At 36.2% G+C, this 27,912-nt stretch overlaps 1 protein-coding gene across 1 annotated transcript in view; it reads right to left on the bottom strand.

Moving 5' to 3' along the window:
• Positions 1–27,257, bottom strand: part of LOC128217583 (serine--tRNA ligase, cytoplasmic-like) — a 75,690-nt gene extending 48,433 nt beyond the window's left edge. Inside the window, exons 1-6 of the mRNA XM_052924811.1 lie at positions 27,085–27,257; positions 21,064–21,134; positions 17,644–17,727; positions 15,729–15,887; positions 11,382–11,522; positions 8,207–8,362 (exon numbers count right to left, since the gene is read on the bottom strand). Coding sequence (XP_052780771.1) covers positions 8,207–8,362; positions 11,382–11,522; positions 15,729–15,887; positions 17,644–17,727; positions 21,064–21,134; positions 27,085–27,220 — 747 coding nt within the window. The 5' untranslated portion in view covers positions 27,221–27,257. The remainder of the gene's footprint in view (positions 1–8,206; positions 8,363–11,381; positions 11,523–15,728; positions 15,888–17,643; positions 17,728–21,063; positions 21,135–27,084) is intronic.
• Positions 27,258–27,912: the final 655 nt, after the last annotated feature.

Raw genomic sequence — 27,912 nt, 5'->3', positions numbered from 1 at the left:
GCCATATTGGCCCTAAATCGCTCACCTGAGTAAAAGAGTTTAACCTTGGTAATCAATATAGCTTGATATTTGTTCTCAAATAATATTAAAAAACATACTGATCAAACAGTGACAGGACTTGTCACAGTTGCCTCCACACTGACAGGACTTGGTGATTGACTGCACAATGACAGGATTTCGTTCAGTTGCCTGCACACTGACAGGACTTGATTAATTGCACACTGACAGAATTTGATTCTCATATCTGCACACTGACAGGATTTTGTTCAGTTGCCTGCACTCTGACAGGGCTTGATAATTGACTGCACACTGACAGCACTTGGTACAGATACCTGCACACTGACAGGACTTTTTTCAGTTGCCTGCACACTGACAGGACTTTGTTCAATTGCCTGCACACACACAGGACATCGTTCAATTGCCTGCACATTGACAAAACTATGTTAAATTGCTTGCACACTGAAAGAACTTTTAGTATAGATACACAAATTCAATCTATGTCAACATCACCTTCCTTAAAATGTTTTTTTTCTTTAAATCCATAAGGCCACAACAAATTGATCATTTGTTCGTCGGATTTGCCGCACCTAAAATTCGAAAAACGAAAAAAAAATAAAAAAAACTTTTTTTTGGAACCCGCACATACTTTTTGGCAACGCATATTATTTTTTTGTTTACTTCTGAATTTCCTCTACTTTCTGAAGTTCTTTTACATAGAATTTAAACTTGCAACATCGACTTCGCCTTTTTTGAAGGTATTCCTATGCTTTACATTCTTTGCGAGCAAAATTGTCCAATAATCAGTGTCATAGTCAATGGATTATAGTCTTCAGTAAACAACAACAGTTTCACAGCGCCGAAGGCAATAATTATTTATGTGTGTTTTAGTAATTCATTGTTTTGTACTCAAAATTTAGTGTTAAATAATAACTAAATCGGATTTTGAGTGCAAAACTTATTTTAAAATACATGGACACACGACTTACAACAATTGAACATGTTTTTGTGAGTAATTTTTAAATTCTAAAATGTATTTCTCAGTTTTCATATACTCATAATTGTTATAAACAGATAAAAATAGTAGGACTTGTCAATGTTTTAAAATATTCCCCCATCCCCCCATCCAGTGTCCGGGGGTATACCAGGGTTAGCCGGGTGAATGTGGTGGATTTACCAGGGGTTGGCTGGACTGAAAGTCCAGTAAAGTGGCCTGTGATTAAAGTGGCCTGTTTCTTACGGGCATTAAAGCTATGGAGGCCGTCATGATATTCTTTTTCAAGGCACGGACCTTTAACCCGCAGGTTCATGGCAAAGGCGAGGTCTTGAAAGGAAAACGTCTTTATTCCACCACCTGCTCTTATATAATGACCGGTGCAACATTTGCAGATTTGTTTGGTGCTGCTTTAATTATGATGTCCCGCAATTTAATCCACAATGTCTTTTTTTTTAAATTGTTCTCTGTGTTATTTACATTTTCGATCTTCCCCAATGTCAAAGTTACTACAACCTTATCATGTGCTTTAAGAGGTTCAAATTTAGACCTGACCCAATATTTGGAAATGCTCAAATGTTGAATTACTCTGGCAAGTCTAAAATGTTTTTTGTGATAGTAAGTTACGGAATGAATACAAAAATTTTGGTCTTCGAATAACTGCACGTTAACGATGAGGAATGTTGTCTTTACAATATATCCACGTTTAAATTGAACTTAAGAGTTAAGCACTGGATCTTATTGCCATTTGTTAAATATTGAGACAGATTTTCAGGTGATACAATCAAAACCTTTTCATTTATAACTGAGAACCTATGTTTGCAATTAAAAAGCATTTCTTGACATAATTGTATGATAAATTTGGTAAGAAATAAACGTTTTTATTATTTATTTATATTTTCGCTCGCTCACTCCAACTTTTTTTTGGCAAAATCCGTAGAACAAATGATCAATTTGTTGTGGCCTAAAGGCTTATTCAATATCCACACAGAAGATAAGATTGTAGCCCATAATTCACCTAAGAGTTCGGACACTCTAAATATTCGGACACCCATAATTATTTTCCAAAATAATTTATTTTGCGTACCTAATTTTCGGACACCCAAAGGACATCAATCATAACTTTCACAGTTACCAAGTTTCACAGACGAAGATTATTGATCTTTATCTTTACAATGCCTGGCTAGATTACCTAACTGTATACACCACTGTGACAAGTTAATTAGTTACTACCCATCCTAAACGATTTATTGCCTGTTGAAAAGGAAGTGTGATATATTTATTGGAGGATTAAAGAAACAACAAGGGCAACCAAGGGATTAAGAAAACATAGACATGACATGTTTGTAAAACGATCTGCCAATAAACTTTAAAACTTGTTCTACACTAATAGACTGTAAGAATCAATAATCGTACAGTTATACATTAATCCTGCATAGCAATGTCCATGCTCTCCACGAGATCCTCGTGGGTATAACTGTAAGTTATGTGACGTCACACAGTGTGACTTCTGATCTGAAGCCGATAGAATGTGTTTATTCAGTTCAATGCATGTATAAAATGGTGTTTTAATTAACTTGATGAAGGATTTACACTTACAGGCGTAATAAATAAGTTCATGACCATTGATTACTATGGATAAATTGGTAAAATGCAAACATGAAGAAAAAAGGCAGGTTAAACAAACATGTAAATAAAATGTAAAAATGGTAATTTTCTATGTTTTCGGACAGCGAAAAAAAACTAATTTAAGGTGTCCGAACTCTTAGGTGAATTACGGTAGTTTAGAATAATCTATATGAAGTTCAATGGAAAAGTGTGATTATTAAATTTATTATAAAGTAAAAATGAAATTTCTTCTAAAGAATAATGTGTATAATAGTTATTTGAATCTATGAACACGAAATTTAAACAATAATTACCTTTAATTGACTATGTTGAATACTTAATTAAATTTAAAATCTATTCCCTTGTTACTAAAAATAGAAAGTAGTGGAATCTCCAACAAAAATGGAGGCATATAGCAAGACTTGCTGCCCTTGCTTCAAGAGTCAACTTAACATAACTATCAGATTTTAACATTTTGGCCATTTTGATGTTGTTGTTGTTGTTGTTATTGTTGATCAGTCATGACATTTGGTGTATTTTTGTAGAGGGTCATCCAAGTAAGCTTTCTGTAAAGTTTAATTGAATTTGGACTGGTAGTTTTAGAGATGTTTTTTTTAAAGCAAAATAGGAAGTTGGCCATTTTGTTGTTGTTACTGTTGTTTTTCATCAATCGTGACCCCTTGTTGTTCTTTTGTAGAAGGTCATCCAAGGAAGCTTCCTGTAAAGTTTCATTGAATTTAGAGCAGTAGTTTCAGAGGAGATGTTTTTTAAAGCAAAACAGGAAGACAGCCATTTTGTTGTTGTTGCTGCTGTTGTTGTTGTTGTTGATCAATTGTGACCCCTTATTCTTTTGAAGATGATCACACAAGGAAGCTTCCTGTAAAGTTTGATTGAATTTGGACTGTTAGTTTCAGAGGAAATGTTTTTTAAAGCAAAACAGGAAGTCAGCTATTTTGTTGTTGATCAATCGTGACCCCTTGTTGTATTTTTGTAGATGGTCACCCAAGGAAGCTTCCTGTGAAGTTTCATTGAATTTGGCCTCGTAGTTTCAGAAGAGAGGTTTTTTAAGCAATTGTTGACGGACGGACGGACAGACACCGGACAAAGACTGATCACATGAGCACTTCGTGCTCTGGTGAGCTAAAAACAGGAAGGGTAGTTTTTACAAACTGACTATAAACTTGGTAGGGTCGGCGCCATTTTCATACGAAGGATCGGGTAATCCAAACCAAATGTATAGTTTCGGGTGTTACTGATGTATCATATCACTCAGGACACATGTATCATATCACTCAGGACACATGTATCATATCACTCAGGACACATGTTTCATATCACTCAGGACACATGTATCATATCACTCAGGACACATGTATCATATCACTCAGGACATGTATCATTGCAGTTTTTGTGGGGGGTTTTCCAATTCGAAATTGACTGAGTATGTCTACATTGAAAGTCAAGAGTGAGTAATTTTAAAAATAGCATTGGTATATAAACGTTACTTTCACATGCTAAATATACACATTTCATGACTTCCTAATAGGAAGGACAGTGCAAAGAAGCTGAATACAGCTGCAAATCAACTAAGACACAGAGCCCGACAGATTTACATTGGTGTAGAAATTGATCCTTGGAAAATTTTGAAAGACATTAACTCTGATAATGACAGCAATTTGCTTACATGGTTACTGACAGTGAAATGTGTGAAACAATCACTTGACCTGCAAGCTGTTTGGACAAAACATTCCATGCTATTTTTTAAACTGGGAAACCATTAGCCTTATGCAATTTTCACATGGGAAAACTCAGTTGAAACGGCAACATGATTGTTGCGTTAATTCTTTTAATCATGTAAAATGATTTTTTATTTTATTTTTGGCAATTAGAACAAGAGGCCCATGAGGGCCTATGCTCAACTGGCATGGCTCTTGTGGACATTTTCCTTCCAGAACATGTATGTATGGGTAATAGGAATTCAAACTAACATATAGTTCACGTTTTGTGTTTGGGTTAGCTGAAAACGTTGCACGTTCAACATCTGAGGACAGAAAGTGTTGTAAGCAAATTAGTTGCATCAACTATCTTATTATGTGCCAAAATATATTTGCTTTCAAAATTGTACTCATGGTCAAAATTTCATTTCTGTAGCTTTGAAAATAAAAAAGTTGGTCAAAAGGTCAAAGTCAAGGACATCAGAGGACAACATTGATGCTCGTTTGCAAAACTGTACACATAGTCCAAATTTCATTGCTGTAGCTTTAAAAATAAAAAAAAGTAGGTCAAAAGGGTCGGGGCCAGCCCAAGGGGCATAATTTCAACTGTTTTGCTAGACGGTCATCATATGATGCTCCACAACAAATATCAAAGGTTTGAAACAAGAAGATTTTGAAAATATTTCTTAACCCTTTAGCACATAGGCAAGTGGCCAAATAACACCTCCCAGTCAATAGCCAACTTACTGATAAGCAGTCCTTTTCAGTATAGGCATTTTAGGGGAATTGAAAAAGAGCAAATAAATACAGCAGTATGATCTTAAAATCAATATTATTCCAAATAATTGTGGCCAAATCTTTTTTATGTGAATACATTTTTTATCGATAATTAAATTATAAATGGTATAAATGGTGTCAATGATGAAATATTAATTAATTTTATTTCATCTGTGAATGCATTTCCAAGATGGAATTGTAACATTTCTTTGAAATGTCATAATTTCATTAAATCAAAGGGTAAAAAAATGCAGTGATCGATCTAAATTTTATTACCCCTATCATAAATCAAAGCACGAAGCGCTGAAAGACTATCTGCGGGCAAATATGTGAGAGTTGCAAATTTTATTTGAACTATGGGAATGGGTGAAGGGCACATTGATTTAAGTGAAAATGTGCCGAGGGCCAAGAGTGCTTGTGCCCACACTTGGCGAGGAAACAAACATATCTGTATCTATTATATGGTGTCTTGTGTCATTTTGTTTATGTAAATGTCGCTTTAATCTTGTAATACCCCTTCCGCACGTATTTAATGTTACAATTCACGCCCCTTTCAATCGTTTCTAAAGGTTTTTCGTTGCTTTGATTAAATATCATACAATTGGAAAATACAATACATCATATATATCATTTCCTTTTATGAACATACATGTTTTGTTTATGGAAAATCATTTTTTTACAAACAACTTCAGCAATAATTCCTTTCAAAATGCACAGCGTATCACTTCAGTCGACGTATCCCCACGTATTTAAAGTTACAATGCATGCCCCTTTCAATCGCTTCTAGGTTTTTCGGTGCTTTAATTAGATTTCATATGTAAGGCAAGTTTTATGAACATACACGTTTTAATTAATTGTTTAAGGAAAATGATTTTATTTTTACGAGCAACGTTAGAAATAATTCCTTCAAAATGCAGAGCTTATCAGATGGGTCATTTTCCCGCGGTGAGGACAAACATGTGGTCAGTTAATGTATGTAGAAACTATTTTTAGAAAATCTGTCAGTTTATGATGTTGAAACTATTTTTAGATTATCGGAAATTGTCTGTTTTAAGAATGGGAATATGATTGTGCTTTTTCAAGTTTTATTGATAAATAAATGTTATTTATGTGTTACGTAAATATCTGTGTAGAAATAATACTAGTGCTGTTATGAAGGCTTCGCACACTTTAGATGTTTTACAGGTTAAATCTGAACTACTTTGCTTCAGCAAATGTATGACTCAATGTCGTATCAGGGCATGTGTGTTAGAATAAACTGAAAGCCTTATGTCCAAAACAATTGCAAGAATGGAATGAAGCTACAACGCAAAAAATGAAAACATCTTAATAGAAAAGTAAACGCCTAAAAGTCATAGAATGAATAATATTTTGTAATTGTATAGCAGGCAAATCATAGCTAGTATTTGAAGCATAAGCAACGCGAAACCTGAGATACAACTATTTTGACTTTCAGACAATCATTTTTGTTTCTTATCTCATAAAACGGTAATATCAAAAAGACACCATTACAAATAAGCTTGCTTCAGGGTCACACCAGGTTATAAGACAAACCATGCAGGCGATGGGACACTTGCGGTCGGTAATACATCTTTGGCTAAACTCAGAGTGGATATCAGTATGTTAACTGCCTACCAGAGCCTACATTATTTTGACCCATTATTATTATTCTTGTAAATATAATGATCTAAAAATAATTATGTCCTGCTAAAAATAAAACGCCGGAATACAGAAATACAGCGCGGAAAAAGCCGAACAAGCAAGATAATACACAGAAATATGGCAGGAATATCGGTGTCATCCAGCTGAGAGATCCAGTCCAGGGAGTCTGTTTAAATTTTTTACCCCCTCATAAAATTGTTTACAAAAAGAAAGCCGATAAATGTTCTTCCGGTATGAAAAAAAAGATCTAGATCATCCAAATGCCTGCACAAATGTGTTTACCTGACCTATTTTACAGCCGGAAGCATGCTGGACATCAACCAACTCCACAGTTTGTAAACAAAATATTATCTTCAAATAGTTATAATCTTTATTTATTTTAATGGTAAATTGAACTGATGTAATATATTTTATGATTTACGCATCAATGCATTTGGGGATTTTCCATACAGTACTCGGCCTCATGGTCTTATAAAGTCACAGTGGGATATCACACCTGGGATTGGCAGTATAAATAATTACCTTCTAATTTTAACACACAATATTTTTAAGGGAAAATCAATACACAAAAGCTTAAGCTTCAGTTTTATAAACATCCGGGATATTGTTTACAAAAAGAAAGATGCAAAACTGAAATATTGAAATGACCCTATTTAAATATGCGGGTGATGCGTTTACATCCAGTACTGGATAGGGTCAGCCAGATGCGGCAACATCTGCTAATGGGCTATGTCGGCCTATCTCGTATACATGCTCTAAAGGGTTAAATAAGTCTCTAGGAAACTTGTGATCCCCGGGGCAGGGCTAGTTTTGACCCCAGGGGCATAATTTGAACAACCATGGTAGTGGACCACTAAATTAAGCCTTATTCAAAATAGCAAGGGTCTACATCGCTGTTTCAGACAAAAATATTTTCAAACATTTCCCAATTTCAGTTTACCAAACCTGTGAACCCAGGGGCATGGCTAGTAATGACCCCAGGGGCATAATTTGAACAAACATTCACAAGCAATTGTGACTTTACATGTAAACTTGGCTAAAAATAGACTTCGCTCATGTAGACTAAAAATAGACTTAGCTAAAAATAGCATTTTTATATACTTTCAAGGCCCATAATCTAGGCAATGCATGGGCGGATCTGGTTTTCGAAAGGAACCAACCTCTAATGGATATCTAAATACTGTACAAGTTTCATCGAGATATAATCAAAAGTGAAGACTGTATCGTGTTCATAAGCAATTGTTTACAGACGCGCGGACGCACATACTACATACACACACATTTCCATCTAAAAATTGAAGTAAAATAATTGGGTCGGTTGGGTAACCAGAAACAATTTTTTTTTAAGCCTTTCCTGTTCCATGAAAATTGGCCATATTATTCTTTAATGATTGATGATCCAATAAAGTGATAAAAGTGCTTTTTGTTGACTGTAAGTTGTAAGAAAGGTTACCTTGTAAAGCTCCTCATCAAACTGGGAGAGCTGTGCAACCTCCTGCATGACTTCCTTTCGCATGAAAAATGGAGTGTAGAGTGGAGTGTAACCTTTCTCATGCAGCAGGCCCAGTGCCAGATTGATCAAAGCTTGCTCCAGAAATACTGCTGGTCCCTACAACAACAACAATACCTATTAATACTGAAAAATCTATTACACTGATGGCCCCTACAATAACAACACTACCCATTTATACTGATGGCTCTCACAACAACAATCCCCACTAATACTGCTGTCCGGTTGTCCCGTTAGCGCAGTGGTTAGCGCACTGGCTCCTACCAAGGCGATCCAAGTTCAATTCCAGGCCTGGATGCATGTAAGTTGGGTCTGTGGTCACTAAGCCAGACAAGTGGGTTTCCTCCGAGTACTCCGGTTTCTTTCAAAACACAAGACCACACTTTCAGGTAAAAACGTGCCAACAAGAGTGGTTAATATAATGTTGTAATAACTTGTTTCACAATCATTGTGAAATAAATAAATTTGAACTTAAACTTAATACTGCTGTCCCCTACAACAATACCTATTGATACTGCTGGCTCTGATAACAATACCCACTATTACTGCTGTCCCCTACAACAACAACAATACCCACTAATACTGTAGGCCCCTACACCAACATAGCAACCCATTCATACAACTGGTCCCTACAACAACAACAATACCAGCTTATACTGCTGGCCCCTGCAACAACATAACAACCCATTTATACTGCTGGCCCCTACAACAACAACAATACCCATTAATACTTCTGGTCCCTACAGCAACAACAATACGCACAAATACTGCTGGCCCCTACAACAACAACAATACCCACTAATACTTCTGGTCCCTACAACAACAACAATACCCACTAATACTGCTGGCCCCTCCAACAACACCCATTAATACTGCTGGCCCCTACAACAACACCCATTAATACTGCTGGCCCATACAACAACACCCATTAATACTGCTGGCCCCTACAATAACACCCATTAATACTGCTGGCCCCTACAATAACACCCATTAATACTGCTGGCCCCTACAATAACACCCATTAATACTGCTGGCCCCTACAACAACACCCATTAATACTGCTGGCCCCTACAACAACACCCATTAATACTGCCGGCCCCTACAACAACACCCATTAATACTGCTGGCCCCTACAATAACACCCATTAATACTGCTGGCCCCTACAATAACACCCATTAATACTGCTGGCCCCTACAATAACACCCATTAATACTGCTGGTCCCTACAATAACAACAATAACCATTACCGTAATACTACTGTCCCCTACAACAACAACAATTATACCCATAAACACTGCTGGTCCCTACAACAACAACAATAACCATTAATACTGCTGGTCCCTACAAAAACAACAATAACCATTAATACTGCTGGCCCCTACAACAACAACAATACCCACTTATACTGCATGCCCCTTCAATAGCAATAATACTCATTAATACTACTGGTCCCTACAACAACAACAATACTCATTAATACTACTGGTCCCTACAACAACAACAATACTCATTAATACTACTGGTCCCTACAACAACAACAATACTCATTAATACTACTTGTCCCTACAACAACAACAATACTCATTAATACTACTGGTCCCTACAACAACAACAATACTCATTAATACTACTGGTCCCTACAACAACAACAATACTCATTAATACTACTGGTCCCTACAACAACAACAATACTCATTAATACTACTGGTCCCTACAACAACAACAATACTCATTAATACTACTTGTCCCTACAACAACAACAATACTCATTAATACTACTGGTCCCTACAACAACAACAATACCCATTAATACTACTGGTCCCTACAACAACAACAATACCCATTAATACTACTGGTCCCTACAACAACAACAATACTCATTAATACTACTGGTCCCTACAACAACAACAATACTCATTAATACTACTGGTCCCTACAACAACAACAATACCCATTAATACTACTGGTCCCTACAACAACAACAATACTCATTAATACTACTGGCCCCTACAACAACAACAATACTCATTAATACTACTGGCCCCTACAACAACAACAATACTCATTAATACTACTGGTCCCTACAACAACAACAATACTCATTAATACTACTGGTCCCTACAACAACAACAATACTCATTAATACTACTGGTCCCTACAACAACAACAATACCCACTGATACTCCTGTCCCCTACAGCAACAATACCCATTGATACTCCTGTCCTCTACAGCAACAATACCAAATGATACTGGCTTCCCCTACAGCAACAATACCCACTAATGGTCTGCTATATAGCTGATGGATGGACAGACACACAGGGTTTTACATAGAGGGTTATGGAAGGGTGCTGCATCATGTGCTTTTTTGAAAGCACCCTTCAGCCCTCATGAAGACCAACATATTGTTTTTAAATGTGTTTGATATACAGGGCTTTTTCTGCCCATTTTGGGAAAAAGACCCTAGACATTTTGGGAAATTTTGCGTCGTGAAAATACTGAAATTGGGAAATTTTACAGTTAAAAGAAAAAGCTGTCCATTCTTCTGCGAATTAGGAAATGATTTAATATTAGTTTATTTTCCCTTTAAACGACCCAAAAAAGATCAATCCTTGAGGTGTAAATATCTATTGCAATAAATCATGACAGATAATATTTCATACTGATCTCTGAATGTGATGAAAATCAATGATTTCCGAGTTCAGTTATCCAAAAAACTTAACATCACACAATTTATAAGAATGTTGAAAATGAACCAGTACAGGTAAAAATACTTTTTTTCTTATTGGGATTTTTTTCTGAAGATTGGGAAAAATATCTTATATTTTGCTTTTGGTCCGATAGTCGGACCCAGGGGTATTATAGAAAAAGCCCTGATATATAATGCAAATATTTCTTTTGTTTTATTAAAATAATATCAGTTCAAACAAATTTTAAGTAATTGGTAGTTGAAACCTAATATCAATTACTTACATTTTCTATTACTTTATTCACTGCACCGTACAATGTGACCTTTTGTCACTCAGCATCCTGTCACTTTTCTGTAGCAAATGTCCTTTTTAAAACCTAGCTTAAACCCTTACACAGTGATTACTTTAGAGCACACACACAAATAATACCTTCAGGTAATAGCCTCTTCCGCCAGCTACCAGGGACCCTCTAGCATCATCAACCCCGTCAATCATGGCAATCAGGTCAACATGTGAGTATTTCTTTCTCACATCACAGTCCCCATGTGTCCTCTCTATCCCATTCTCATCCTAGAAATTGTAATTGGAAATTTATAACAAGAGCACCGCCTGTGGTTGCTGAACGCTTGTCTGATTTGATCCTTTTATGGTTTATTTATTACATATTGTACATTTGATAGAGCACAGGTATTCCAAAGTTTGAAAGTGATAGCTTTGATAGTTTGCATGTAAGTGACCTAAGAACAAAACTTAAAAAAAGAAGACTCCACCTGATCCCCCTACCCTTCCAAATGTGTGACTCAAAAACCTGTTTCATATATTGAAGTGCATTATCCATTAATTTTCTGTGAATTTTTTTAAATCAATCCAACAACAAGAGATGTTCGTCAAACATTATACCCCCTCAGAGTGCCATGTTGTCAGGATTCTTTGGACAGTTGAATGAAATTTGCATGGACTGAAATGAAAGCTGATTTGTGATTGACATTGGATGCCTTTGAGGCAGTTTTAAGATTATGACCATTCTAAGTTTGAATATGAGTAATGACCATGATCTTTGACTCTATGACCTCAAAATCAATAGGAGTCATCAACTGAGCACCCAAAACCTAAATGTCAAGTTTGAAGGCCATGGGTGCAGGCATTGTCAAGTAATCACCCAGACAAGCTTTTTGTGTTCTAAGTCACTGTGACCTTGACCTTCGACCCTAAAATCAAAAGGGGTCATCTACAGGTCAGGCCCAACCCCCAAGTCGAGTTTTAGGGCCATGGGTATTCTGGAAATTTCACTGGTACAACATTTTCACATTCAAGGTCATTTTTTGACCTTGACCTTTGACCTGATGACATCTTATAGGGGTCATCTACTGGTCTTGCCTAGCCTCCATGTCAAGTTTGATGATCATAGGTCCAGGCTTTGTTGAGATATCACTGGAGGAAACTTTGTTAACTTTTTTGCGTTTAAGGTCACTGTGACCTTGACCATTGGCCCCCAAAATCATTTGGAGTCATCTCCTGGTCAGGCCAAACCTTCATGTCCAGTTTGCCTTCAAGGTCACTGTGACCTTGACCTTTGACCCGATGACTCCTAGAATCAATAGGGGTCATCTACTGGTCAGGCCCAACCTCCAAGTCAACTTTGAGGGCCATGGGTGCAGTCACTCAAAATTCATGTTTTTTACCCAAAAAACAGGTAAGACTCGGCATCTTTAGAGTAAAATGTGAAGAAGGGTATTGGATGAAGTTCCCAAGTTTCAAAGTGATAGCTTTGATAGTTTGCATGTAAGTGACCTAAACGCAAAACTTAACCAACGCCTCTGACGATGACAATGACAATCAAGTGACAACAATAACTCGCCATTTATTTTTCTAAAATCAGACAAGCTAACAAATGCAATGATCAACTAAAGCTACCACTGGAAATGATTCATACCAGACCACACTCACACATTAATACCACTGGGAGTGATGTATACTCCTTATACGCCCTGTCGGAAAAAAAGGCATTATTTAATTCAATAGTTGGGTAGTATAGAAATAAGGACTACAATATCTGTAATATAAGAATGATTTTTTTTTAGTTTTAAAAAGCAAACACCACAGTTTTTAATTTAGTTGACTATTAGGTTGACTGTTGCTGTATTGAAAGCAGGGTAATTATGATTCATGTTTTGACTTTTTAGTATAACTTTCAATATTTATGGGGTTTTAACATTGTAAGGAAAGTGAAAGAAAATTGAAAGAGCAAGAGTTGCCACTGTAGGTGACAAGTGCCCCCGAAGTGGTACTCAAGTGTTATTCAAAGGTCATTAACCCTTTAGCACATAGACAAGTGGCCAGATTACACCTCCCAGTCAATAGCCATCTTACTGATAAGCAGTCCTTATATGTATAGGTACTTTTCAGGATATTCGAAAATGAGCAAATGAATACAGCTGTATGACCTTAAAATCAATATTACTCCAAATAATTGTTTCCAAATATTTTTTATGTGAATACATTTTTTATAGTTAATTAATTTATCTAATAAATGGTGTCAATGATGAAATATAAAATTCTTTTATTTCATCTGTGAATGCATTTCTAAGATGGAATTGTAACATTTCTTTGAAATGTCATAATTGCATTAAATCAATGGATCGATCTAAATTTTATTACCCCTATCATAAAAAAGACACATCTGGATTAAAAAGCCGACAATTGATGTTCTTGTGTATAATACACAGAAATGTGGCAGGAATATCCGGTGTCATCCAACTGAGAGATCCAGTCCAGAGTGTCTGTTTAACTTTATTACCCCCTCATAAAATTCTTTACAAAAAGAAAGCCGATAAATGTTTTCCAAGTAATGAATAACAAGAGCTGTCACAGTATGTGACGAATGCCCCCGATTGTGACATTGACCTATGAACAAGGTCAGTACATGAAAAGTTGATCTTGCCTTTACATGTCAAATACATATGGCAAGTTATTTTAAATTGCCTCTAAACATAAAAAAATACCACCCATAGTTGACAACCCACACTGTTATGTCCTTATATATGCAGCATTCCATTGTGAATAAACACCCAAGTGTGCCTTTGAGATAGGGACACGGGTCTGTCATGCGACACGTCGTCTTGGTATGTGGAACACATGTGGCAAGTTATTTTAAAATCTGTCCATACAAGGGAAAGTTACAGCCCGGACACGACAACCTATACTCTATGTCCTATATGCAGCACTCCATTGTGAATAAAGACTAAGTATGACCTTGACCTTTGAGGTAGGGACACGGGTTTTGCACGCAACACGTCGTCTTGGTATGTGGAACACATGTGGCAAGTTATTTTAAAATCTGTCTATACAAGGGAAAGTTACAGCCCGGACACGACAACCTATACTCTTTGTCCTAAATGCAGCATTCCATTGTGAATAAAGACTAAGTGTGACCTTGACCTTTGAGGTAGGGGCACAGGTCTTGCACTCGACACGTCGTCTTGGTATGTGGAACACATGTGGCAAGTCATTTTAAAATCTTTCCATACAAGGGAAAGTTACAGCCCGGACACGAGTTATTGAGCCGGACACACGGACGGACGGACGGTGCGATTTTAATATGCCCACATTCGGGGGCATAAAAAGATCTAAATCATCAAACGCTTGCACAAATGTGTTTACTGGACCTATTTTACGACCGGAACAATGCTGGCCATCGATTAGCTCAGCAGAAAATTTACTCATCATTTCCTCAGCTACTTATTGTTTCTATTGTTTGTAACACAAAATATTATCTACAAATAATTAATATCTTTATTGATTTCAATGGTAAATTAAACTGACATAATAATTTCATTGATTTACGCATCAATGTTTTTGGGGAAATTCCATACTGTACAGTACTGCCATTCCTCGAGGTTTTATTACGTCACAGTAGGATCTCACACCTGTGATTGGCAGTATAAATAGTGACCTTCAAGTTTTAGCAGACTACATTTTCGAGGGAAAATCAATAAGCAAAAGGTTAATCTTCAGCTTTATAAACATTCGGGATATTGTTTACAAAAAGAAAGATTCAATATTGAAGTATTGAAATGACCCTATTGAAATATGCGGGAGATGCGTTTACATCCAGTAGTGTATAGGGTCGGCCAGATGCGTTTACATCTGCTAATGAGCTATGTCGGCCTATCTCGTATACATGCGCTAAAGGGTTAAGAAAGGGAAAAAAGCAATGAAATGTGTGGATAAAAAGTGTGACCTTAGAGGTAGGAACACGATTTGCTTGCGACACATCGTCTTGGTATTTCGAACACATGTGGAAAGTAATTTTAAAATCTGTCCTTACAAGATAAAAGTTACAGCCTGGACATGACCACCTATACTCTATGTCCTTATATGCAGCATTCCAAGAGAACAAACACTAAGTGTGACCTTGCTTTTGAAAGTAGGGACACCGGCTATTCACGTGACACATCGTCTTAAAATGTTGAACATATGTGGCAAATTATTTTAAAATCTGTCCATACAAGAGAAAGTTAGTGTTGACACGAGAAATTGAGCCATATGCACAGACGAATTGAAGGATGGACAAGCAGACAGTGTGAATTAATGAGAGAGCAACAGTATTATATAGTACTGAAATATTATAATAAATAAAAAAATCAATAACCCTAAACATTTAGTTGTCGGAAGATTCAGAAATGACAAAATCACACAATTTATAACAATTTTGCTTCACATCAGGGATGACACCTTAGTCCAGGATGAGCCTTAGAGAAAAGCCTTAATAAATACCTCATCATTAGAGATGACGCAGGATTCGTGTAGCAGGTTGCCGACTTCTTTGAGAGCCTCATTGCGGTCTTGCTCATGCAGGTTCAAACTATCATCATTAATCCTAACTTGCTCATCTATGTGCACACGCACAGCCTTGATTTGCGTCACTGTCAATTCCTGCAGAATAGTCACATATATGAACCAGCATGGCGTGGTCGGGAAATAAGAATAACAAACAAGGGGTAGACAAAGGCCTGAGCCCAGTTTTTTCACTCAAATGAGTAAACTACATGTATTTAAATCCTGTGTTTATTGTACATGGAACTGAAAAAAAATCTGGTACATGCACATTATTTTCCAATTTTTCTTACTTTATCAAATGGTGTGTGAATACTTCCCTTATAAGGTCATTAAATACTAGTATGCGAAAAAAACAGATGAGTACAACTTGAAATGTTTGAGTAATTACTCACGTCATTTCTTGCTCTTGATCAATAATCTGTATAAATATGACCCATAAAAGAACATGAGTCACTGTGACCGTGACCATTGACCCGACTTTTCAATCAGACATGAACTATAGTAAATTGTGATCTTGATAACAAAAACACAAATACTTTTTTTTTTTACTAAGATAGCAAAAAGAAAGGCCGCAATGTTGTTAAAAAAGTTTTAAAAAGATAGCAATTATATGGTTATCAATCCCAATATGTAAATCTGTCAAAATTGATACTGAGTGTTTTCAGAGAAAGAGAGACTCCAAAGAGTTTTTTCCTTCAGTAGGGGAGAATTACAGTGAGTGTCGTTAGTGTGAGGGAGACTTACAGTAAGTGTTTCCAGTGTGAGGGAGACTTACAGTAAGTGTTTCCTGTGTGAGGGAGATTTACAGTGAGTGTTTCCTGTGTGAGGGAGACTTACAGTAAGTGTTTCCTGTGTGAGGGAGATTTACAGTGAGTGTTTCCTGTGTGAGGGAGACTTACAGTGAGTGTTTCCTGTGTGAGGGAGATTTACAGTAAGTGTTTCCTGTGTGAGGGAGACTTACAGTAAGTGTTTCCTGTGTGGGGGAGACTTACAGTAAGTGTTTCCTGTGTGAGGGAGACTTACAGTAAGTGTTTCCTGTGTGAGGGAGATTTACAGTGAGTGTTTCCTGTGTGAGGGAGACTTACAGTGTTTCCTGTGTGAGGGAGACTTACAGTAAGTGTTTCCTGTGTGAGGGAGACTTACAGTAAGTGTTTCCTGTGTGAGGGAGATTTACAGTGAGTGTTTCCTGTGTGAGGGAGACTTACAGTGTTTCCTGTGTGAGGGAGACTTACAGTGAGTGTTTCCTGTGTGAGGGAGACTTACAGTAAGTGTTTCCTGTGTGAGGGAGATTTACAGTGAGTGTTTCCTGTGTGAGGGAGACTTACAGTGAGTGTTTCCTGTGTGAGGGAGACTTACAGTAAGTGTTTCCTGTGTGAGGGAGACTTACAGTAAGTGTTTCCTGTGTGAGGGAGACTTACAGTAAGTGTTTCCAGTGTGAGGGAGACTTACAGTGAGTGTTTCCTGTGCATTGGAGATTTACAGTGAGTGTTTCCTGTGTGAGGGAGATTTACAGTGAGTGCTTCCTGTGTGAGGGAGACTTACAGTGAGTGTTTCCTGTGCATTGGAGATTTACAGTGAGTGTTTCCTGTGTGAGGGAGATTTACAGTGAGTGCTTCCTGTGTGAGGGAGACTTACAGTGAGTGCTTCCAGTGTGAGGGAGATTTACAGTGAGTGTTTCCTGTGTGAGGGAGATTTACAGTGAGTGCTTCCAGTGTGAGGGAGACTTACAGTGAGTGTTTCCTGTGCATTGGAGATTTACAGTGAGTGTTTCCTGTGTGAGGGAGATTTACAGTGAGTGCTTCCTGTGTGAGGGAGACTTACAGTGAGTGTTTCCAGTGTGAGGACAACTTACAGTAAGTGTTTCCAGTGTGAGTGTGTCCAGGTCATCGAGCAGCCCTGCAGGCAGACTGGCCTCCACCCCAACATCCTCCTTTCTCTGTAATGGCCAGTAACAAATCACAATATCAACATATGCAGCAGCCATGCCTTCAATGTTTTCATTAATGAAAGAAATGTAAGACCTTGAGAAATTACATGTTCTAGTCATAGATGGCAGAATCAGTCAGAGATGGCAAAAATATTGTTTTCTGATAAAGTCATGAAAATTATAAGAATAAAAAGGTCTACAAGACTGCATTTCCCTTGCCCAATATACTTGACAATTTCAAGCAATGAAACAAAAAAGTAAGATAAAAACACTATTCTTGGCTTCAATAAGAAAGATGTTGGGGCATCTAATGCATCTAGATACAAGCAAAAGATTAAATCCATTGTGGTTTTTCATCATTCTTAATGCATTTCTACGCCATAAGACAGCATATCTGGAGCTCTGATGATTATCATATAACATAATCTGGCTAAATATTACACTCCATACAAAATATTATTTTATTATTTTTCTACCTAATGACCTAGATTTCAACCAAAAGTGACTTACATAAATTTACAATGCGGTTAGATTTCAGCAAGAGTAATTTTTTGTTTTAGTTTGCACATAATCTGACCAATCATTACAATGATATGGTTCCAGACAAGAAATTCTAAGATTTGACCTAGTGACCTATTTTTGATCAAAGATGACCTAGTTTTCAAATTGACCAAAAGTTCATCAAGGGGAACATTGTGATGAAGTTTGATGAATAGTACACAAAATTTAATGTCACTAGTCTGTTCCAAAGATTTGACCTTGTGACATAGTTTTTTGACCCACTAACCCACTTTTACAAGGTGTTTAGACTTGATCAAGGGGAACATTCTGACCAATCATGAACATGATCTGACCAATCTCGACCAAGATACAAACATGTATTTTTCAAGATGAAGAGAAAAAAGGATCATAGTTTACAAAGCATTGCATCACTCGACTTAGAAACATCATAGTTTACAAAGCATTGCATCACTAGGATAAGGAACATCATAGTTTACAAAGCATCGCATCACTAGGATAAGGAAAATCATCGTTTACAAAGCACCTCATTACTTGGATAAGAAGCATCATAGTTTACAAAGCACCTCATTACTTACTAAGGAACATCATAGTTTACAAAGCACCTCATTACTTGCTAAGGAACATCATAGTTTACAAAGCGCCGCATCACTAGACTTAGAAACATCAGTTTACAAAGCACTTCATTACTGGGGTAAGGAACATCATAGTTTACAAAGCACCTCATTACTGGGATAAAAAACATCATAGTTTACAAAGCACCTCATTACTTGGATAAGAAACCTCATAGTTTACAAAGCACCTCATTACTTACTAAGGAACATCATAGTTTACAAAGCACCTCATTACTTGCTAAGGAACATCATAGTTTACAAAGCAAAGCTTCACTAGGCTAAGAAACATCATAGTTTTCAAAGCACCGCATCACTAGACTTAGAAACATCATAGTTTACAAAGCACTTTATTACTGGGGTAAGGAACATCATAGTTTACAAAGCACCACATAACTTGCTAAGGAACATCATAGTTTACAAAGCACCTCATTACTTGCCAAGGAACATCATAGTTTACAAAGCAAAGCTTCACTAGGCTAAGAAACATCATAGTTTACCAGAGCTACAGATAAGGGTCATAATGGGTGTTTATACACTTTAAAAATCGCCCATTACGACATAAAATCAAACAGCGTTCATACTGGTACGATAAAAAAGAGAGAAAAAGGTCGTAACATTTTTACACTAGCTGTTTTGACTAAGAATTTTTTATCTGTTTTTATGCTAGCCATTTTGACTAAATGTTAAACCAGTTTGGTAAATTCGATTCACTACCCTAAAAGACTTACAGAATCCTATAAGCCAAGAAAGCAAAGTAGCAAAAAAGTTTAAATTAATCAGGACTTGTAATTTGCTTAGCAACATTTCAATTTTCAAACATAATCAAGTTCTTATATAATTGCTATAAAAGTTCATTAGATAAAATAAGTCATTCATATTTGTAATTTCATGTACAAGTACACTTTAGAAATCCCCATTACACTTTAATGAAGACCCAAGGGTGTACACATGTACCATACACTTTACTTGATTGCATAAGGACGTAAAATACACTTCAAGTAAAAAGGTTATCTATAGCTCATAGTTTACAAAGTACCAGTGTGCGAAATTAACGATGGCCCGATCATCTTAGGCGACGAAAAAATCCTTTAAGATAGCCCGATTGGCGATGAAATTATCTGGCTTGATGATTGTCAAATCAATGTTTACATCGACATTGTCTACCAACTTCCGGATTAATCATCGACACGGATAATTCCTGAAGCAGTGATCTCCCTTGTCAAGCAATACTTCACTGCTTGAATATGATTATTTTGACGAAAATCATTTTCAGACTGTCAATACTCCTTAATAATAGGTAATAGGGAGATATGGTATTGAACATTTGATGTTGTTGTTTTTTAAAATAAACTTTTATTAAGTTGTTACTGAAAAATATGTAAAAGATGTTAGTAAAACCCTGATACTGACAGTAAACTCCTGTTACTTATACCATAAGCAGCATATTTTAACAGCAGCTTTTTTCTATAGTTCCTACGAGTCTGACTATTGGACCCATTCCCCTTGTAAATTATATCATGTTTTTCCCGAATCTGGAGAAAAAAATCCCATTCAGAAGTTGTTGTTTTTCAAGAAAGTCTGAAAAAATTGTTCATTAAAAATCCAAATGAATTGTTTGATGTAAATTATTTGGGATTAGCGGTATTGAATCCAGAAATGGCTGTTTTTCATCCCTTTATAGATCAATATGCAATATCAACTGTCATGATGTATGGCAATAGATATGTACATTCACACGGATTGATATTTCAGCCTTTTCAGGTCCCCTCAACAACCTCTACACCAACGCCCCAACCCACTTGCAACTTAGGTTGACAGAATTAGCTCCCCCCCCCAACAAAAAAAAGCACTCCCATCATTTCCAACCCCGGACAACACATGTTAACAGGACCAGCCCACTGCCAGAAAATTATTGCATCTTTAACTGAATATATAAAGTGCTCATAAACAATGCCCCATGTTTTTTCTGTAAACTAATTGGCTACCGAAATCTGGTTCGAAATCTGGTTCGGGCTACAGCAATCTCAAAGTTTGTAGCCCCATTGGCAACCAGGGTACAAAGGTTAATTTTGCACACTGAAGTACTGCATCACTAGGCCAAAAAAGTAAATCTTATCACTGGACTTGGTCACATTTTTATATTAATATGAAATTAAAAGTGAAATTAATTCAGCATTTTGCAGAAAGACGAACGATTTGACTTCAGACCCACCTTCATTTTCTCTCCAATTGCTTTACTGCAAACATTCTTCAGTTTGTTCAGTAGATCAGCCCTATATCTGGCTGAAATAAAACAAAGATATTTTTATCTAAGGATTCCATTTTGTCCTTTGATGCAATTCTTGATTGTTTGTATTGTAACATTTTTTAAACTCTACTATTCATGAAATAAACATACGGTAATAATACTGAATGTGCTACAACCTGCTTATTTCATCAATTCAAACGCACATCTTAGTTAATGAATTGTCTGTTCTGTTAACTGTCTGTAAAGCCTTATATTAACAGAACAGATATTTCATTAACTATGATGTGCATTTGAATTCATAAAAATGACCACCAATTTTGTTGAAGAATGAAAATGGCAAAGGTAATTACATAGTACAGCACATGTTCATAAATGATAAAATATATTGAAATAACAATGGTAAAAGTGGTATAAAATTACATAAATAGTTAACTGAAATCAGGGCTTCTAAAAAATTGAAACCTCAAAAAAACACACCTAGAAGTTCTGATTTTCAAAATTTATTTATTTTGTGTAACTTTTTTTCCTACACCCAAAGGTTCATTCATATTGTTCAAACATTATCGCCATGATTTCTCAGACGACAATTATTAATTATTATTTATTCGATCGTATCGTATTTTCTTACCAGCCTAAATGCAAACATTGTAAACATGGTAGTTGGTTAACCAGCCTAGTGTAAATAGGATCATGCGGTATTCGACAGAAAGATTTAAAAATATAATAAACCGCTCATGCTCTGACGTCACAAAGTGTACCGTTTGATCAGCAGCCGACATAATATCACATTTGAATACATATGTTAATAAGTAAAACTTTCGCACATGTTTGTTTGGATTGCAGTTGATAGAACTAACATCAGGCAAAATAGATAACCATTGGTATTTGATGATAAATTAATGTAACAATTAATGAAATGTTGAAACCTGCCATAAGCAAAGCCTAATAGTAAGAAAAAAAGTAAGTTTTATTTTGGACATGGAAAAAATAACACTGCAAACAATATCCAGAATATTTGTATTATATAGTCAGCAAAATGTGTCTCGTGCGTTCAACCACGTGTTTGGACAGATAACAAGCATCTGCTATTAGATCATCTCTTCCAATTAAAAGATCGCGTGTTCATCATAGTGGAACATAGCAGATTGTTGCGTTAAACTGATGGTTGTGACCTTTTCACTTTTATTGGTGGGTGTCAGGGTGATGTTTGAAGACAAACCAGGTTTGTGTATTACAATTTTTACTGATACGAATATAGAAAAAATCAACAAATTTCAGACTGATTGTTTATTTTCGTACAATTTCGAAACTTTAAAATATTTAACTGCTTTTATTTTTTGTTGTATACCCGATTTTTTACTGCAGATATAACTTACTCCATCAATCGATGTATGTAAACAAACATATTTCGGCCTGAAATGGACTTTGGAAAATAATGTCATAAGGCTAACTATATTTAAGACGCAGGCATTTTGTTTCCTATACACTGGGATTTACGGTAGATAATTAATGTACCTTGCAATGCCATCTTATGACAGGTGAGAAATAATATTTAAGAAGACCATGAAATTAAACAAAAAACTCACCATGACTCTTGGAAATCTGAAATTGAAAATCAGACCTCAAGAGTCATTGACTCTTGGGTTTCAGACCCTGTTGAATGCCCTGGCTAATCATGTAACTTTCAATATTAAATGACCATCTAGAGACCGAGAACTACTGCTGTCTGAGAACTATGCGCCATCAGGTAAAATAACAAGAGCTGTCGTAAGACAGCGCGCTCGACTTCGCCGCTTTGACTTAGAAGTGAATACAATAACAATGTAATATTACCATGTTTGGTCTATTTATGTCAAACCTAACTAAAATTATTCAATACATAAGGTGACTTTGATGCTGCCCTCCCACCACCCGAAAAAAGACGCAAGTCATTCAAATAACTTGATTTCCCATTATGAAAATGTGGTAAAGAATATACAAATATGCCTTTCAAAAGAAATTAAAATAAAATTTAAAAAGAAAAAAAAAAAATCAACTCCTTGTTTTCCCTTGGTAAAAAAACTGGTTAAGAATGTAAAAATGTGCCTGTCAAAAAGAAATTTAAAAAAATATATATATATTCAAGGGACATAATTTGTCATTAGGGTTAAAATGGAGTTATGTTTCTTGTTGTAAGATGGTCGTAAATAATTTTGAATTTTTTAAAGTGCATTAAATGAAAGGTATAGACGTTTTTTTTATCAAAATCCCAACTTGCCCTTAACTTTTACTTGCCTAAAACTTTAATCTAAGTCAATCAGGGGCCATAGCTTGTATTAAGGATATGGAGTTATGTAACCTCATTGGGTGTTGGTCCTGAACAATTGTGTGAAGTATTAAGTCAATTGAATGAAGGGTATAGAAGTTATTAATAAATATCCCAACCTGCCCTAAAACTTTAACCTAAGTTCCATAGTCAATCAGGGGCCATTATTTGTATAAAAGATCATTTGGGGTTATCTTACCTCATTATGTGATGGTTCTAAACAACTGTGTGAAGTATTAAGTCAATTGAATGAATGGTACTGGAGTTTTAAGTGAAAATCCCAACTTGCCCTAAAACTTTAACCTGCCCTAAAACTTTAACCTAAGTCAATCAGGGGCCATAACTTGTATTAAGGATAATATGGAGTTATGTGACCTCATTGTGTGATGGTCCTGAACAACTGTGTGAAGTATTAAGTCAATTGAACAAAGGGTATAGAAGTTATTTATAAATATCCCAACCTGCCCTAAAACTTTAACCTAAGTTTCATAGTCAATCAGGGGCCATTATCTGTGTAAAGAATAATATGGAGTTATCTAACCTCATCATGTGATGGCCCTGAACAACTTTGTGAAGTATTAACTCAATTGAATGAAAGGTATTGGACTTATAAGTGAAAATCCCAACTTGCCCTAAAACTTTAACCGGACGCCGACACCGACGCTGGGGCGAGTAGTATAGCCCACCTATTCTTCGAATAGTTGAGCTAAAAACAATCAAACAAATTCTACTTCTTCCAATTTTATCCGAACAAAACGGTACCGGATGTTTCGTCACCTTACCAGTCCCTCTACCTTATTTTATAGTACAAATGGGTAGTTGTTTCGTCAACATATTTTTACAGTTCGTAAACCTTATTATAATTAGCAATTAATGCAACTATTATGACCAATTTATTAGGTGTGAGCAAACACCAATTTAGGAAGAAATTCAGTAGACCATTTTATTGAATATTTTACCTTTTGATGTGTATGTTGACAAGTGGAGTGTGTGAAATCGTTGATTAATAAAAACAGTGATTTTTATTTATCTATGTGATACATGACTGTGCCTAAAATAGCATGGTTAATAAAGGAAGACATCTTGGTGTTTAAAACTATTTAATAAATATAAAAGTATAGCATATATACATTATTTACACAACAATCTCAAAAGATAACAGTTATTTATGTGACATTAATAAACTCAATATTTGATACATCATTTACACAACAATCTCAATATATTTATTTATTTATGTGACATACATGACTATGTATATATATTTTTTTCCACTTACAGTCAGATTATGAAATTCATAAACATATATATGACAAAGTCAATAATGATCAATAAATGGGCATGAGTTAGATTCTGATTTTAATTCGTCATGTCATCATCATGTACATCATCTGAAGGAGTTGTGGGTCCCAGTCCCGCTATGTTGCTGATAGTCTGAAGTAGTTGGGTGGTGGTGGCGAGCTCGTCCTCCTCGTAGCGGTCCCAGGCTTCGAAAAGTTGTCCATGGAGTGAAGCATACTCCTTACCTTGGATGCCGGTCAGTAGATGCTCGCTGACCAGGCGGATATGCAGGTCCATTCAGCATTCATCACATTTCCATGCCAGATTAAGCTCATTTTTTATCATCCATTGGTACTGCTGCGCAGATATACCCGAATTGCATTTATGATGTTGCCAACATTCACACACGTCGCAACAGATCGCATGCATGCGGCCAGTTACTATTTTAGGGCAATGTACACAGCTGGTTATGGAGGCCATGACAAACACACGCTGATGTCTCATTAGCATTATCACATTTAAGCCCACACACACGCTGTCACGTGCGTTAATTGGGCAGGGTTTCCGCCAGGCCTTTATGGCTTATCGGGCCCGACGTGCCTTCCCCTGGCAAGGCAAATTACCGACACGCGTTAATTATGCCGACATGCTTTAATCAGCGCGGCGACAATCCTTATCAAAACATTCATCAGTTTTGACAATACAGTTTTGTTGCGATTGCAACGGTTCCAACGGTTGACTGACAGACAGAAGGCGTGTCGGGACTATTACGGCATTTGTATCAGCCATTCAGGATCAACGACAGCATGAAGGCGTATCGGTGAGGATCGACGGTGCAATTAACCAAACTCCTCCTATTCTTTATCAAAATGAGACCGTGTGAAAAACATCACTGTCGTACTTGCGACCTTCATCCCTATAATCACCTATGAATGCAAAGTAAACAATAAGTGTTAATTGATTTTGGTAACATAAATTATGTGTCGTTTTATTTTGTTTATTGATCCCGAGTCTGTTTGTTAATTGTTCTTTTGTTTACCAAATATTAAATTGTAATTGAGAACCGTGTTAAGATATCTGTGTTAACAAGGGTTATGCTATGTCGTCGTATGTAATTGAGACGCGTTCCCGCTTTTAGTTTTGTGTAAAGTTATATTTTGTGTTGCTTATTATTAAACTTTGATTATTTTATCGTTCTTTTAATTTATTTTGAAAAAAGATAAATAAATCTGAAAATACTCATTACATTCCCTTTTAGTTATTACTTAGCCGACCCGGCTTGAAAATTATTAGCTGTTGCAGCTTTAGATACACCCACGAGCAGTCGCTTTCCTCCGGGCTCTTTTGTGTTCCAGCATGCAGACAGGGTGTTTTACACATTTTGCTGTGACGTCAACGGTGTCAATGTAAATAATACCCGCACTAAACGAAACATGAGTCTATCAATACAGTGTACGATCAATACCGTCGATATTGTATTGTCGGAATACTTGAGAAATACCAATAATAAATGAAGAACCTTTTCGCAAATATTTTTAATGTGAATCGGACTTGAGTTGGTAATAATAAATCATAGGGACATAACTGTAAACGTGTTTAAAATGCAGGAAATTGCACAATTTTGATAACGAAAATAAAAATAAATCGACGTCAGGAGGGGACACCCCTCCCCTCCCGACATGCTTTATGAATTTCCTGGCGGAAACCGTGTTGGGTCATCAAATGTTTAAGCTAATTGGTTTAGCATAAATGTGTGAAATAGTTCTAAACAATTAAGTTGACAAAACCGCTAATAGGTATGAGGAAACATCTTGGCAATTTACTATAGAACAAGAGTAACGAACTGGAGAGTCGATGAAACCTCAGTAGTTCGAACAAAATATATCAATTAGAGGGCATTTTAGTCACAATAGACAGATTGACGAGCGATGTAATCAGTGCCGTAGCTACACTGAGACACACAGCTTCCTTAGTGTTTTTTGGGGCTTTAACTATTTCTATAACTCTAAAATACCTCTTTTCGACTAAATTCATTTTCCTCAATGTACACAAACCATCAACCAAAGATACTCCAGAATGCAGGAAATCGCTTCTTGCCAAAAACACCTCCGGGAGGGGGGGGGGGGGCATGTCCCCTGACCCCCATAGATCGTTCTGCCTTGGTGTTTTTCTTAAGTCTGGCTAAGTCACTGGTAATAATTTATATCGTATTTGCAAACCAGTTATCGATTGGTTGATTTCACAATGAAATCAAACCACTGATCAATGACATAATGGTTGGTTACTTTGTATATGGATACATGTAAAGAAAAACATTATATGTGGCTATATTGCATCAGATTTCATCCGAAAATAATACTGCGGAAATATATCAAGTTCACGTATTATTACAAAATTACCTTTTCTCCAAAGAGTATCATGACCTACAACATTATCTACCAACGTCACATCTTTGAACCTTTTTGCTTGATTTTCCTTAACTTTATTTGGATCTCCACCTTTGTCCGCACGAAATTTTTCAATATCCAACACCATCTTTGCCGACGGAAGAAAGAACGTGTATTTTGTAGCAGACAACAGGTTTTTAGTGATAAAGTATATATATATATATTACATGGACTACGCAGACACAGTCATCTCCCTAGTTTTATTAATGTCTATTATAACTCAATTTCAACTCTTATTCTATAAAATGATTCTTAAATCAAATCCATCAATCAACTCCAACTGTTATGGTTCTTGGTGAACTTGGTGTTTACTCCATTAATCTTAAGATCGAGAGAGGGAAGAATGCTCAACTTTTGGAGTTCGTTAGTCTCTGTCTGGCAAAGCAAATAAATACCAAGCTGTATCATGTAACTTACATGTATAATTTGCTTATAAATAATGTCTACAGTTGCCCATGGATTGTTAAGGTGGAAAGTGTATTAAATAATCTAGGTTTGTCTGAGTATTGGCCCTTTCAATCGGTTATAGATTTAAATATGTTTTAAGCAAACGTTCAGTAAGGCGAGCGTTTTCAAAACGCTCGCAAACGCTTTGTTTTGTATCCCAGTTGCAATGCATCGCATACACGTTAAGCGGGAAATCAAACAGCAAACGTTAGATAGATAGATAGATAGATAGATAGATAGATAGATTTATTCGTGCATATATATGTCATTGTAACAAACCAAATATCTCATAAAGTTATAACACAGACTGATTAACAAAGTATTAGTGATGAT

This window comes from Mya arenaria, chromosome 14, assembly GCF_026914265.1.
Source record: "Mya arenaria isolate MELC-2E11 chromosome 14, ASM2691426v1".
Classification (NCBI taxonomy): Eukaryota; Metazoa; Mollusca; class Bivalvia; order Myida; family Myidae; genus Mya; species Mya arenaria.
This window is presented reverse-complemented; position numbering and strand designations above follow the sequence as displayed.